Source organism: Lissotriton vulgaris, chromosome 3_1 (genome assembly GCF_964263255.1).
Source record: "Lissotriton vulgaris chromosome 3_1, aLisVul1.2, whole genome shotgun sequence".
NCBI classification, from domain to species: Eukaryota; Metazoa; Chordata; class Amphibia; order Caudata; family Salamandridae; genus Lissotriton; species Lissotriton vulgaris.
In genome coordinates, this window is record NC_141689.1 from 308,653,795 (window position 1) to 308,669,844 (window position 16,050).

Sequence of the window (16,050 nt, forward strand, 5' to 3'; positions counted from 1 at the left end):
TGTGCTGCACTACTGCCTCCGTAGTGATGGGGATCCAAAGATTCCCAGCCAGAGGAAGAGATGGAGAATAAAGCAGGGTAGCTCCGGTGATGCGCGTCAACTGTTTCCAAGCACAGCTAGTTGTAAAAAGAGTTTTTAAGTCCTGTGGATCACGTGAAATCCCCACCGGTTATAGCGTTGAAAGAGAAGTAGGGAGGGCAAGGTCTGCTTCAGGCCTGATTTACGGAATTTATGCGTCAACATGAAACCAGTGTCGTTCAAAAGTACACTGCGCGCTCAAATAATAAATATGGAAGTTAGGAACCCCGAAACCCCCGCGTTCAAAAGGCAGAGTGAGAGCGTCCCAGCAGATCCTGGGCTGGCCTCCCCCCCCCCCCCCCCCCCCAACCCCCCCCTACCCCCATACCAGGAGCAGAAGATGAGATCGAAGAGTCGCGAAGAAGCTTTCGTACAGTGGAATAGGGATATTTTGAAATAGATATAAAAATTGCAGGAGCACAACCATTTTGACAAGAGCCATTCTGCCAGCCATAGCTAAGGGAAGTTTCAACCAGCGGTCGATGCAACTGGAGAATTTGAGCAAGGCAGGCCCATAATTAAGTTGAACAATTTGTGATTGGTCTCTATGAATATGCATGCCAAGGTACTTGACTGAATCAACACGCCACTTGAAGGGGAACTCAGAGGTACAGTTGCAACGGGCATCTGTCAGAGGAAATACCTCCGACTTCTCCCAGTTCATTTGCAATCCAGAAAGGGTGCCAAATCGGGTGAATTCACAGAGGATTGGGTCTAAATTATCATCTGGTTGCTGAACATAAAGAATGATGTCTTCCGCGTATTGAGTAAGCAATAGGGGGCCCGTGTTAAATTGAATTCCCTATCAACAATCAGGGAGAGTCTATTGGCTAACATTTTTGCTATAATTTTGTAATCAAAATTCAGCAGCAAGAGTGGCCGGTAAGATCCACATTGCGATGGGTCCTTGCTGGCTTTGGGAATAACTGCTTCACGAAGCGTGTGGGGGGGGGCAGCTCACTGCGCTCAATGGCCTCCTCAAACATGTCAATGAGATGAGATGCGATGCGAGGGTTTTAAAAAAAGTTTTATAGAAACATCCAGGGAACCCGTCGAGACCAGGCGCTTTAGAGACGTCCATGTCTTCACTTTATTTATAAAGTTTTATTTAGCGCAAACAAGATCCCGAAGGATATCAGAGCTCTTTACAATATGATGGAAGGAAGAACATAAATGCAATATTAACATCCAGGAGAGAGAGAGAGAGAGAGAAAAAAAAGACTGGAATGGTTGCAGAATGCGGGACAATTGTGCCCAGGAGGGTAATACAATAAGCAGGTGTACACGGGCAACGAGGGTGGGGGGTCACAGAGTGCATTAAAGAAGAGCTGTTACAAATGGAGGTATCATGATAGTGGGAACAATGACGACGAGCAAGTGAGCCTATCCCTCTTAGGGTAAGAATTTGTTCATTAGGAATCGTTTAGCTTCCAATTTGAAAGCCCTCGTTGAAGAGGTTCTCCATAAATCATGCAGAAGAGAGCACCATATCTTTGGGGCTGCGCTGGAGAAAGCTCGGTGACAAGCTCTTTTTTTGTTAAGGATGTGTTGAACAGCTTGAAGCACTTTGTCAACCGTGAATGGTTCAGCGAGAAATTCCATGTACGGTCGTTCCAGCCATACTATGGCTATCTCATTGAGATAAGCGATACTGTGAGCCGGGTTAGGGTCAACTCTGGTTTTATAGATGTCCTGCTAGTATATGAACACCCTGTCAATAATACCCTTACAATCCGCCCGAGAGCCAGACAGTGTGGTAATGTACGAGGGCCCACGGTTGGGGTGAATCAATCTAGCTAGAGTACGTCCTGGACGTTCCCCCTCACCATATCGTCGGGCTATGGCATACTTCTCCAAAAACTGGGCTTCCCTCTCAGCCGCTTCCTGAAATCAAATCAGCAGCGCTGCTCTTCGTCTAATGTCGGGTGTGGAGCAACTAGCTTCCTGGGCAGCGTCCAGGGCAGCCAACTGGGTCTCAATCCCTGCCAATGTGTGGTGGAGGTCCTTCAAAATGCCTACTCTTTTGGAAATACATATATCCCTAATGTAGGCTATAAATGCCCCCCATAGCACAGCCTTAAAGTCCACGGAGTTCCTATTAGGCTCTAAATTCTCCTCAACAGCAGTATGCAATTCTTTCTCGAAAACAGTGTCTCGCAAGGCCATCTCAGGAAATCGCCACTGCCCCATCCTGTCCCCAGCCCCCGAGATCTGCAGCCGAAGCGCCACAGGTGAATGGTCCCAGAGCGTGTGTGGGTGGTGGGAAACCGAACACGACCAGGTGGCCACGTCAGGGGTGAGTAACCAGTAGTCCAGGCGAGTCCAGGTGTTGTGTGGGACAGAATAATGCGTGAATGCAAGTGTCGCTGAATGCAGGTGTCGCCATGCATCTGAGAGGTGAAAGGCATCAAGCAGTGATGTAAGGGTTCGTCTGGCCCAGGGGTCAGTCAACGGTGATTGCAGTGCTGTCCAACTGGGGATTAAGCCGGATATTTAGGTCACCCCCCAGAATTATGTGATCGGCCCCCATGATGTCAATGCGTGAATGTAGCTCAGTAAAAAACTCAGGGCTGTCTACATTGTGCGCATATACATTAACCAGGAGTATTGTGCTGCCGTGGAGCCATCCCTTAACCAGGATATATCTACCTTCCGGATAAGAGTATACCGTCACCGTTCGGAATGGGATCCGTTTATGCACCAGAATCGAAACTCCCCTTGAGTAAGTACTGTACCCTGTAAAATTCCGGTTGGGGCCTCAACTAGCGGCATAGCTTGGAGAGGAGTGAGGGGGGAGGTGCGTGTCCTGGAGAAATACTACATCAGTCTGGTGGCACTGCAAATAATGTAGCACTTCACTTACTTGCGGTTGCGTGTATCTTTTAAGGGCTGAACATTTCAAGATAGCAGGGTGATGTTCTCAGTGTGGTGTGTACTACATGACATTAATACAGGTCTGAGCACTTCTAAATAGGAAAGACCATCTTGCACAATTAACGTTTAGATCAAATAAGGAAAAGCAGATCAGTAACCTACCTCAGTCCCTCCTCCCACCATCCCCATACCCATTATGTAGGGGAAACCCCAAATGCCAATTCTAATCATGGCAAACAATGCAATAAAGAAACCATACATTTCAAAGCAGGTGCAACAAGCACAGGGGAGGAGGCAATGCTCCAAGCAGTCCCGGGCGTAAAAAAAGGTCATTTATAGAAATTGTAAAAGGCTCCAGTAACATCTTTTAAGAGTAGCAAATCGAGAACAAGAGAGTCTGTCCATATCGATTAGTTGAAGCGACTAGGCACTATTCGTGTGCAGAGAACAGTTTGGCGCTGGCGCCAGAATCTGGAAGGCGAGGGGAGTGATCCGGTGTGAGTGACCTTCGATGCTGGGATTTATTTGACTGGTGTCTAAGAAACTCCTGCACCTCAGCTGGGGAGTCGAAGATCCTGGATCTCCCATCTATGTCCATCTTCAGACACTCTGGGTCGAGCATCCTATATCTGAGACTAACTTTACGGAGGGCAACCTTGACCGCCACAAACTTTCAACGGGCCCCCTGAACCATTACGATGAAGTCCGGATATAGGGGGACCGAGGAAGATTTCCAGTCCAGAGAACGACGCTCCCGGATCAAGCGCAATGCAGTGTCTCTGTCCCTGAAATTAAGGAGCCTCACCATGATCAGAGGTGGGGGTAAAGGAGTCTTGTGCAAACAAATCCCTTAGCAGGCCCTCCACAAACCCATCCAACCGCCCGGTGTTCGTGGATTCCGGAATACCCACGATTTGTATGTTGTTACGTCTACCCCTGGCTTCCAAGTCCTCATTCTTCATAGCAGTAGTCTTAAGCACCCTCTCCATTCTTTCCAGGTGTTGAGTCGTCTGTGCAGAGCCATCTTCCAGATCGGACACTCTCCCCTCCACAGTGTCCAATTGAGCGTCGTGCTTATCAAGTCTCGCCCCCATTGTGTCGAGCCTCCTATCCAGGGCATCAAACCTCATGTCCAGGGCCTTAACTCCAGCCCGCAGTTATGCCATAATGGCCTCATTACCGTGCACAGTTGGTTGGATAGGACCTTCCGAGTCATCTTTCTCCACCATAGAGTCGCCTGGGGAGACAGCACTGCTTGCTGCCTTCTCGAACAGCAGCTTCTTTTGCTTCGGGTTCACCTTTCCCATGGCAGTGGGAGCTGCACGGGGGGACAACTGGGTCAGCAGGAGGAGGGCTTTGAAGAGTAGCATGTAACAATTTGCTGGGAATGGGCCTTCAAGTTTGTTAAGGGTCTAGAGACATGGGGGCATCCGGTCAAGGGCGACGCCAGATAGAGAGAGAGAATGCAACAAGGTCCATGCTCAGCGACCAACGCCCTGTGGTCAGCAAATCAGAGCGTAATGAAACTTGGCTGCGGCGTCGCAGTGTGAGGGCCCAAGTCACTAATGTGTGCCAGGAGGGGTAACCATGACTCCGACCACTAGGCAAGCAAGTGGAGTGGCGGGGCAGAGGCTTCGTCCAAAAAGGGTCTGGGGGGCCCCCCACCACGAAACTACAGAGCGGCCGGATCCCAGGCTTACCCTTGGAACCTGTCACCTCCTGGGCTATGGGGCGGGACTCTCCACACTGGGCAGCTTGCACTCACTGCTTCTGGCCCAACCAACCACTCCAAAGGACACTGGGTGCCTGTCGATGCACGGCAGAAATACCAAACGAAATGAGGGAATTATTACGCCTCTGCATGCCCAGAGACGTGGAACTCCGGCGGGCTGATGAACGAATTGAGGCCCCGGCTCCGTCCGATGTACCAGGCCCCAGCACGCATCACTGTGCCATTGCCAGTTCCTGATCACCAGGGAATGGCGGAGGGGGCTCGGTCGGAGACCGGAGTTGTTACGGAGGCCAGTGCACCCCTAGCTGCGTCCGTAGTGTATCTGGGGCCGCCGGAAAGGCCAGGTGTGCCGGGAGTTACACAGAGCTACGAAACTACACGGCCATCTTGGTCCGCGGTCCGGCTACGCCCACCGGGGTTAAAATTATTTTAATCAAGGATTGCGCCTTGTCCAGAGAATTTAGAGTGTTTACAAATTTATCAAATTCTTTTATAAATTGGTCCCCGAACAAATTCCATTGGGCTATCATCCCTGCCTCTGATGTGGAGAGCATCCCCAATTCGGGATCAATCTTAATGAGGAGTGACCTATGCCTCTCCATAGAGATCCCGTAGTTCGTGTTCCCTAGAAATATGATGGCCCATTGACCCCAGTTAGAAAGTACCTTTGGGGATATGAGGGACCCGGAGGCATTGGCGTCCTCCGCCATATCCATGATCTTTGCCAGGGGGCCGGTGACATCCAGGAGTTTATCCTGGCATGAACGCTAGGAACGACAATGCCTTTTAGGACACTAGCTAAACTGCTGGCAGGTGATGCACTCTCCTCGGAAGAGGAGAGGGAAGAAGGGGAGATTAGAGACCCTACTTCAGTCCCCGACTAATGGGATGACTACCTAATGCCAACACCCCAAGTTGGATTCAGTAATAGACAAACGGCCCACAGTCGATCAATGAATTTTATTCATCGCTACATGTAGGGTGATATCAGATTGGCATGATTATGTATTAAGCCATATCGCTATTCAAGTTAGTCAAGTAATCTAGTTACCCACGATTTGTTATCAAATTAAATAAATAAGTGCGGCACAAATGAACAATACAATATGCTTCCTCTGCGCAATATCCCAATGTTTAGATTTTTCTGTACGGCTGTCAACTAATCTTTTTCTTCCACTGAGAGAACTCCTTTTTATGTTTATATGTCTTTCTCAGGAAATGAATTTCCCTTTTTCTTCTAAAGAGTCCTATCGATTTATTACCTCTTAAGTACTACATATTCTGTAAAACTAATACTTATTATCTTCAAAATGATATTTCAACATAATATTTGTATTTTGAATCTATTCGTTTTAGGCCCTTATTTTCTATTAGAAATATCTCTCTTGGGAATTCCAGTTATCTTCAGATTCTTTGACTAGTAAGTTACCAAAATCTTCGACACTGGGCCTATGTGGTGCACTATGCCTATCAGGATATAAATACACTGACTTGTCTATATTTAACAACTTCTGCTCTCTCCTAACTTTTGGATTGTGTCCACACTTCCTCACAACTATTTGCTTCACATCCCAATGACGTACTTGGTTTAATTCAGTTTGAATTGTTCCGTCGGGTGTAGCTGTGTGTGTGTGTGTGTGTGTGTAGATATATATATTCCAAACCACGGAGCCCCTGTATCCAGGGACCAAACAAAAGCCCACCAGCCGGTTAGTAACATCCAATTCTTTTAATTGCGGAGGGTTACAGCATGACCGGTTTCAGCCTCTTTCGGGCCTTGATCATATGCATCATATGAGCTCGGTAGTTAATCTCTTTTAACCCCTTCTCTGCGGCCGCGATCTTACCGCTGTGCGGTAAACAAAAGAACAGGGCGGGGCCGTGACGAACCCCAGCCGTCATCAGCACACGCCCACCGCGGGGCATGACGGCTGGGGTTCGTCACCAGCATGGGAGGGGTTAAATCCACATGCAACACTGAAGAAGGACTACTGGTATTGTCCTTTCATACTATTTCAAACTTTAGTACTTCCTCCTTTGTGGTGCTATGCTCATAGTGAGCATCTTATTCATGCTTTACTTTTTCATGTAATTTCACCCGAGAATATTTCACTACATTTGTTCTTTTTTTTTTTTAGGTACTTGTTTCTAGTGAGAAAACGTTAGTAGTTCGTTCCCATCACGCTGTGGTCATAGTAGATCTTTCATTTTCCACAATATCATTGCATCCCAGGTTCACTCCGTAACTCCGTTCACTGTTTGTTGTTCTTTGGACCACAGTACCCATCATGCCTTTCGACAGTTAGTTGCACTCATTTCATGGATTGTGTTACCTGAATTAATCACAATATCAGTTTATCTTGCCCTTTCACATATAGTTTTTAGAAAATAGTTCGTTTTCACACAAATTCGTTTTTCAGCTCCCGGCATGGACGGAGGAAATTCCTCTATCAATCCTAGCTGCAACGGTGCTTCCCATAGTCAATATATATATATATTGACCTTTCTGCATGAAATGTTGTCAAAAAGTGTCACAGTGGGTACTATTAATTGGGAAAGTTTGGGGGTAATCTGTGCAGTGGGGACCAATCCTATGTTCATATCAAAAGTTCCTTTGGCTTTCCATTTGAATGAGCCCATAGTACTAAGAATATTCTTTTTTAATCCCCAAACCAAGGCAGAAAAATCTTTACTTATATTGGACGTTAAAAGATGGATTAAGTTCTACTTGCACAGAACTCGACAATTTCGGAAAGCGTATCAGTTATTCGTCGCATATGGAAACCTTTGTAATTGCTTCCCAATTTCCAAACAAAACATAGCCAGATTGATCGCAGCAGCTATCCAGTTCTGTCACAGCCGGAAAACCGCTAAAGAGTAAAGTCATTCTGCCAGGGCTTTCTCTAACATCACAGCTCTCTTTGCTAGTGTGCCTATTCAACAAGTATGGCGACACAGGCCAGCAGGCACACCTTCACATAGCATTATTGTCTAGATTCCTCTGAGAAGAGTGATGTGGCTGTGGGACAAGCTGTGTTGCGCTATTTAGTTCAATGAGGTGAGCCATGTCTAAATGTATTTCCCACCATCTGCTATACTCCGATTAAGTTATTAATTCTAAGTGTTTTAACTGCTTACTATTCTGATTCACGCAGGTGAATCTATGAAAGATCCAATACTGGAGAAGAACATAAGTTACTTAACTGTAAGTGTAATTCTCCTGTATTGGTATCTTTCATAGATTCACATGCAACCCACCCTCCTCCCCATAAAGGCTATCCTTATTATTTGGGTTTCTATATCCCACTTGTGCTAGAAATTCTTAGGGCTTGAGGTCTCTGTTGTGAGTGTTTTAGAGGGTTTGGTCATCTGACTGGCTGTACTTTGGTTCTTATTAAATTATGAGAATAAGCTTTTGAAGTGAATGTGTTTTTAACATTAACTGCTATATATGTCATTGACTACTCCTTTTTATGGTATCATGAGTCTCCCACTGCGACGGCGGGGAATGATTCAAGCATGTAAATCTATAAAAGATAACAATCCTGGAGAACTACAGTTACAGGTAAGTAACAATTTTTCATCAGTTTTGGGTAGGTGGTTGTGGCCGGTTGGCACAATTGCTTTTAGTTGTGGGTGTTCTTTGCCCATGGTTTTCAAATTGCAATTTCATGTCAAGATTGTTATCTTTGGGTTATCTGTAGTCTGTGTGTTTGATCAATAAAATGGGTTTGTGTAAAGCAATGTTGGCGAATCGTACCTACAGTGGTATCCAGTGAGCTCTCATGATCAATTTCTAGTCTGAGAACAGGACACTATTAAATCTAGCATAGGTCTCTGTTCACAGTAGCTTGCATTAGCATGGCTGTGGAATACTTTCCCGGTCTTTGCAGTGGTAGCTTTCCCAACGTGTTAGCTTGTGTGACATATTTTATTACCCAAGTGGGTGCAATTTCATGATAAAACACATATTAGTTTACATTTTCTGAAACTCAAAGTTTAGCAAGTTAGCTTCATACAGGTAGTTTTAAACAAGACAGTAGGTCTATGTATTAATTTATTAGTTATTTTTTCACAGGGGTGTGTCTAGTAATGACTTTTCTTCTCTGGAGAACTTATGTAAGAAAATCATGAAAGAGAAACAGCAATTTGAAAGACTGGAAGTGAAAAAAGAAACTTTACTAGAGATGTTTAAGGTAATTCAGGAAACCACTTAAGACACTTCTTAAGGCAATACAAATCTGTACTGTTTCTAGCACTCTCTACGTGTTCGAGAGACTGTTCTATTTCTTGGTTCAACTGTTTTTTTCCCTGTTCTTTTAATTCATTTGACTATCTTGATGTAGCCCATTGCGTGTTCTAACTATGTATAAAGCGCCCTAATGCCTCTTACGTCTTAGCATGTTACAGTTATGTTTAATTAAAATTGATTAGACATTGATGCTTTGTTCAGTTTGGGGAGTGATAAGAAGTGAGCTGCAAACAGTTTGTCATTGTGGAAACAAATCAATCTGGTTTATTAATATTGTTTTGTCCATTGACAGCACATAAAGATCCCTGCATGTTTTCATTTCCTGTTAACAGCAGCTGTGTAATATGTCTGTACGCATGTAGAGTTTGAGAGTTTTGTTGCATCTTACTCCTAAAAATCTTATAGTTGAGACTAAGGACCTGATTTAGAGTTTGGCAGATATGATACACTGTCATACACATGGCAGATATCCCGCCCATTGTATTACAAGTGCCGTGGAATATAATGACCTAGTTTTACATGTTTTAGAACTAACAAAGGTCCTAAGCTTTTGGCAGATATGACATATAATAACAGACAAAGACTTATGATAAAGGCTATGTATCTTTTCTCCAACGTCCAGCCGGACAAGGAGATTTTTATTTTAAAGATTTGGTGAGTATATACAAAATTTAGAAAGTGGAACAAGCCACAATTAACTGGGCACAAGCCTGTACCGAGTCAGAGGAAAAGGAAAGGCAATACATGGGGGGAGGAAAAAGATAGAATATCCGGCAAACAAGGTGGAGAAAAGGGGTGGCTTATAGTACAATGAAGTTTTACATAAGCTCAAAACCGACAGTAACTGCAACACGTATTACAGGATTGAAAAGGGAAGCAGAACTGCACAAACTGTCAACGTAACGTTTCGATCCCTATCTCCAGTAATTAAATTGGGATCATCTTCAGGACTACAGTGAATATTTGGCCTGAGTATATTTTAAAACAAGCCGGTGCACTTAGTGGCGGTGCATTCGCGGCGTGGGGAACCAGGCGGCTGGACAACAGTCCATCTGAGGCGCCTAGCGGATAAGTGAGGGCAGCCTCCCGCCGCTTCCAGGATGTAGCGTAGTTCAGGTGAGGCAATAACAAGTGATCTTGAGCATTTGAGCTGATGGCGTGTTTAGACGCCTGGCATTGCGGAGTCCCACGCAATGGGGAGAGCGTTCCGTGATAGGAGCGCCGTCGGGCAGCAATTGGGTCCCGTCCGGTGTAACGAATGGTGAGTAGTTTTACAGACCACAGGATATCCGCCATGTTTGTAACAGTGTATCCTATCTGCAAAACTCTAATGGCCATATTACGATGTCGGGTGGACTACATCGCCACGGTCTCTGGACCGACTGACCTCCGATCTGCTGTCATGACAGCGCAATTACAATGTGACCGCACATAGTACGGTTGCATACTCCCATTTCTCTATGGGAGCTTGTGCTGCAGCCATAAACCGGCTATAGCACAAGTTCCCATGGAGAAATGGGAGATTCTGTTAATCTCCGCACCATGTGGCAGGCACCTCAACACGGCGGCACCATAGGTGCCCCCTCGGCCCACAACCGGAGGCCATGGAGTAATTGGGGGCCCTGCTAGGGCCACCAAAGTCGCTTTCTGACAAGCTTTCCATGTCGGAAAGTCCGACATGGAATGCCTGTTGGAAACTGACATCGTAATCCCGACGGTGGAAACGCCATCCTCAGGGATTATGGCGGGGCCTCTGACTGGCTGATGGGCTCCTTGAGCCCATCGGAATCCAGCCGGAATGACTGGCCGGTTTCAATTTCAACCACTGGCATTGTAATGCAGCAGTCGAAAGCGAACCCGAAGATTTGGGTCGGGAAGTCTCCGACCGACATCAAAATAGGGCCCTAAATTTGGCACTAAGCGTGTTACATTTTATATTCTGATACGGTGTTGAATTAAGACTGCACCTGTTTCTGTTAATCAAAATACAGCTTCTACGGCCTGCCTTTCCAGGTTGCAATTTTATTTTCAGAGGTCATGTAACACGGGTTTCAGTACAGCTTGCTGCACAACTGATACATTTTTGTCTTTTTTCTAAGAACAAGTAAGGCAGAGATATGCAAAGGGAAGGGTCTGCAGCTGCCCAGTGCTGCTGTAATTAAGTAGAACTTTTATTATGTCAAATGTTAGTCAAATATTAAACTCTGCTCGTTCCCCTCACTGTCCGCACTCATACAATTTCCCCTACAATTTTGTATGAGGTTCCTTTTGAGATCTCATATTTGCTCACCCTGCAGGAAAAGTTCACATGGCTGTCAACTATCTGGTCAGTCTCCAGAGAAGTGTGTGATCTTTATGAGAAGTTTTGTTATTGCCCTTAGCACTATAAACACCACATACTATTTCAAGATCACTGAATTGTCACTTACCTTCTGTTTAGGCCTTTTGTTTTCAGGGGGAGCAAGATAAAACAGCCAAGGTTTTCCAATGAAGTTTAGTTGTGAGGTTGAACTGTAGCTTCAAACAACATATATCATGCTCAATAAACCAATGTGTCAGCAGTTTTTTCATTTTAAGCAGAGAGAAGCTTTTCTATTGATTAGAAGTTCATTAATAATGCGGGTTAATAGCCCAAATAATATTAGGGTCTGAGTAATGGCCAAAAGATGTTTGTATAATCTTCCATGCTAGTAGACTACGAACATTCTGTACCTGTCTTGGATACCATTACAATAGAGAAGATACCCTAAGTGAATTGTTGCTTTTAAGTAGATACAAAAGTGTCAAAGACTTTAAAATGTTACACCATACTTGACAGATGCATGCTAAGCTTGGCTGGAGTTCTCCATTTTGAAGGCAGCGTTGATCTCTGGTAGAGTTTGACTCTTGTCAAACTCATTGTTGGACCAGACCTTTCATTATCTCCTTTTCCATCCCCCACGCTAGCATCTTTCCTCGCTGTTTGTAACTTTATTATTTAGTGTAGTTTTAAACTACCTCAAATGAATTTACATTTTTGTTTAGTTTCACTGGGAAACCTACCTTTTCTACAATGCTACTATTCTTGTAGTGACATGATTAGTGATGTGACATGGGGTGTGCCCCAGGGGTCGGCACTACCCCCCTGCTCTTTACTATTTATTTACAACCGCTGGTGGAGGAGCCTATGCGTAGGAATTGCGAAATCTTCAATTACGCAGACGATACCCAGCTATTGGTTCAGCTGGAAGACACCAAAGAGGCCCAGGAATCGGTGAGGAACCTGCTCAGTTTCACAGTCAACTGGATGACTAACAATCTGTTGAAAGTGAATGCTGATAAAAACGGAGGTGCTGGTGATCAGCAACCGAGGGAATCCCTGGGGTGACCTGTATTGGCCCCCAGAGTTAGGAACTACTCCCTCTCCTGGGATGGTGGTAAAAAGCCTGGGTCTGAGGATCGATGCAGACCTCTCGATGGCCCCTCAAGTTTCAGCTGTGGTTGGCTCTTGCACAGGTGTGTTGAGGCAATTACGAAAGCTAGTCCCCGTCTTATCAGCCTCCACCCTGCAATCGATTGTATCTGCCACAGTTATCTCAAGACTCGACTATGGCAATGCCTTATATCTCGGCTTGCCACAGAAGCTGTTGAGGAAGCTGCAGGTAGTGCAGAACGACGCAGCAAGGCTGATCTACTCCCTGCCCAGAAATTCGCACGCAACCCCCCTGCTCCAGAAGCTGCACTGGCTACAGGTGAAATTCAGAGTTCAGTTTAAGTGTCTCTGTGTGGCCCATAAGGCACTCTTTGGGAAAGCCCCAGAGTACATTAAGCAACGTCTGAAGAGATATGTTCCTGGTAGATCTCTGCGCTCAGTAAGATTTTTCAATTTAACTCAACCCAGGTTTAAGCTAAAAACCATAGGAGGTAGGGCCCTGTCTGTGCTTCTCCCGCAATTGTGGAATGAGCTCCCAGCCACTCTGAAGGAAGAATCACAGCTACTACCCTTCAGAAAAAAACTGAAAACCCACCTATTCAGAAAGGCATTGACTCCAGCTTAATTGGGGAGACAGCAGAGGGTGTGGGGTAACAGTGTGTTATGTTCTTCTGTTAAGCGCTTAGAGACCGGCGGTGATAGGCGCTATAAAAACAATGTATAACATAACATAACATGATTATATTGTCTTTAAGTGAAACACCTACAAAGGCTCATTTTCCTTTCCATTTTCAGTATAACAAATTCAAGTGCAGGATTTTAAATGAAAAGGTGGATACTCCAACTACCACAGTGTACAGGTAAAGTAAACTATGTCTGTTAGAATAACTTCATTAAATTTAGGTAATAATGCATAATATTAATTTGAGTTTCTGTTTTAGGTGTGGACCTCTGATCGATCTGTGTAGAGGCCCACATGTACGACATACTGGAAAGATAAAGGCATTCAAAATTCATAAGGTATTGTATGACCAAATTAGCTTTGAAAACAAATGTTTACCTAAAGTCATCCTACTCAGAAAATTGGTTATAAAAAGTTTATAATTGTTTGTATAATCTTAGTCTATTTCAATACATTGTAGCTACTTTTATAGTTTGTCAATTTATTAGGCTTTTAAACAAAAAAATTAAACCTGCTATTCAATTATCAATTTACAAAATGAATTCCATCACCTGGAGTCAAGTCTGATATCCCTGATTCTTGGAAAATACGTTTTTGGTAAGTAATTATGCTCTCTCTTGGATGAGCTGTATGCAGCACTCTCAAGATATGGTTTGCACACGGTTACTGCTGAGATGCCGACATGGAATTGAAATATTTGCAGAATTAACCAGTGTATACAATTGTAGCGAAACAGTAATCGGTTGGGAAGTCCTAGATAAATAAGCAAATTAATAGCTTTGCTATTGTTAAAATTATACCTTTCTAGGTTTTGTAGTTAAATCTGTAATATCCATGTGAAACTAATGAAAATACATTGATTGAAGGAAGTATACAGTCAGCAGAAAGCAAAACAATGTATATGGGAAAGTAAATAATACTTGTTCTCCTAAAAGTGTGGTCTAACTTTCGTAGAAATGTTAATACTAGAAGCAACTTTAGATCTCTTTTTCCAGAGTAATGGCCTATAATATTAATCCTGAGTGTAAATGTGAGCTGTGGCTGAGCTAATACACAGTCGATCTAGTCCAGAGAAGTAAAGCGGTTTCTGTAACAGCCAGGCCTTCCTCCAAGAAAAAGTGCATCAGATATATTAACAGCAAAGAAAAAAATGACATTACAGTTACGGAATAAACAAGTCAACAATTTCTAACCACTTTAGTTACAAAATAAAAACAAATAATGGCTACACAGAAGTAAAGTAAGTCATGACTTTAAAAAATAAGGAATGCTTTTTTTATACATTCAGACTTTGGAAGCGAGAATTTAAATAACCTATTGTTCTGAGTGTGATTCTCAAAAACGTCCTCAGTGAGGCTTCACTGCTTTTGTTTTCGTTGGAAATGGCTTTTAAACAGAACAGTGTTTAGGAATATGTTTTAAAACAGAGCTTCACTTACTTGCAAAGCAAATGTTCTGGTATTAAAATCATTACATGAGTAAGTGCTGTATTGTCATGACTGAAGCTTCTGTGGGGCTTCAAAATCACCAGATTCCCAAGGAATGCTCTTTGGACAATATGCCATGAGTTGTTGTGAAACAAATAATTTTCTCCACTCCCCAACAGGTTCTCAGCAAGACATCCACTTATAATTTATTTTGCTGTATTTTTTCAGGCAGATGGAGCCCCTCTGTCTTTTGGATCTTTGAAACGTACCCAGGCCAGGAAAAATGTTTCACAGGAGGCAGACTTGTTGTAGACAGACCTGGACCTCCTTAGTTCTGGTGGGGCCTGCAAGAGCTATTTTTGATTTACCCCAGTGCAGCATTTCCAGTTCTAGAGCATCCCACTGGCCTCCTACTAGGCAGATCAAAATTTCAAAGCATATGGCAATCCGCATTCTGTGTTCTTCTTTTCCACTCTGCAAACTGAAGCAGTTTACGGTGATTCAATTGTAATTGGTGTATCTTTTAAACAATCAAGTTATAATTCCTGCAATTTTCCTTCTATCTCTTAAAGCCTGGTACTTAAAGGGCAGTATTGCTCTTATTCCAATACCTTATTTAAAATGTGTTTTTCTTACCCAACCCCTAATCCATGTACATTTAATGGTCCTTTTGTTTTCGGCTCTATAGAATTCCTCCACATATTGGGAAGGCAAATCTGATATGGAAACCCTCCAGAGAATTTATGGAATCTCATTTCCTGACCCAAAAATGCTGAAAGAATGGGAAAAATTTCAGGAAGAAGCGAAAAACAGAGATCATAGAAAGATTGGAAGAGTAAGTGAAAATTAAACTTCTTGCTTGAAACATGCATTTGCATACAGTCTCTCTATCCCCATAGAAACATACTATAAAATTATATAAAAGAATTCCATACTGCATCACTCCATTGGCCATTCACACTCACTCCATACGTCCATTTCCTTACTAAAAAAGACCTTTTTTTGTCCATGATACTGAAACATGCTGTTTTATATTGTTCTTCCTTCACTTAAAAGGTTGACCCTATCCCAGCACAGGTTTTGCAAGGGAATAATTTCCCATTAAATCCTTTCATAACCTCACTCTTAAATATTATGCACTCTGTCTGTTTGCTAAAATAAGAAAATAAGGTTGACAGTAAAGGCTTTAGAAGTCTCTACTGACCTCTGCTAGAGAAATCTAAACCTATGGGTGTATCAATTTTTAATCTCTTATTCCATCTTGACAATAGTAGGTCCAAATAGTACCATTCACTTTTAAAATTAATTGGGATTTTATAAAGTATTTATTTTAAAGATTACATCAATGTGTTTGTACCAGAAAGCTACAGTGAATTATGATTTATGTATTTCAGGACCAAGAACTCTTCTTTTTTCATGAACTTAGCCCTGGAAGTTGTTTCTTTTTACCAAAAGGTGCATACATATATAACCAGCTTATTGGATTTATTCGGGTATGTAATGATTTTTCTACTTTTTCACTCATATAAATAATATGGAGAACATCACTTATGAATGATGATTTTTGTGATACATTTAATATGTTTCCCAGAT

General features: G+C 43.4%; 1 protein-coding gene across 1 annotated transcript in view; it reads left to right on the plus strand.

Moving 5' to 3' along the window:
- The window catches only part of TARS1 (threonyl-tRNA synthetase 1), a 201,354-nt gene that overhangs the window by 95,180 nt on the left and 90,124 nt on the right, over positions 1-16,050 (plus strand). The window contains exons 6-10 of the mRNA XM_086960505.1: positions 8,763-8,880; positions 13,144-13,208; positions 13,290-13,368; positions 15,146-15,292; positions 15,852-15,950. Of these exons, the coding sequence (XP_086816631.1) occupies positions 8,763-8,880; positions 13,144-13,208; positions 13,290-13,368; positions 15,146-15,292; positions 15,852-15,950 (508 nt within the window). The remainder of the gene's footprint in view (positions 1-8,762; positions 8,881-13,143; positions 13,209-13,289; positions 13,369-15,145; positions 15,293-15,851; positions 15,951-16,050) is intronic.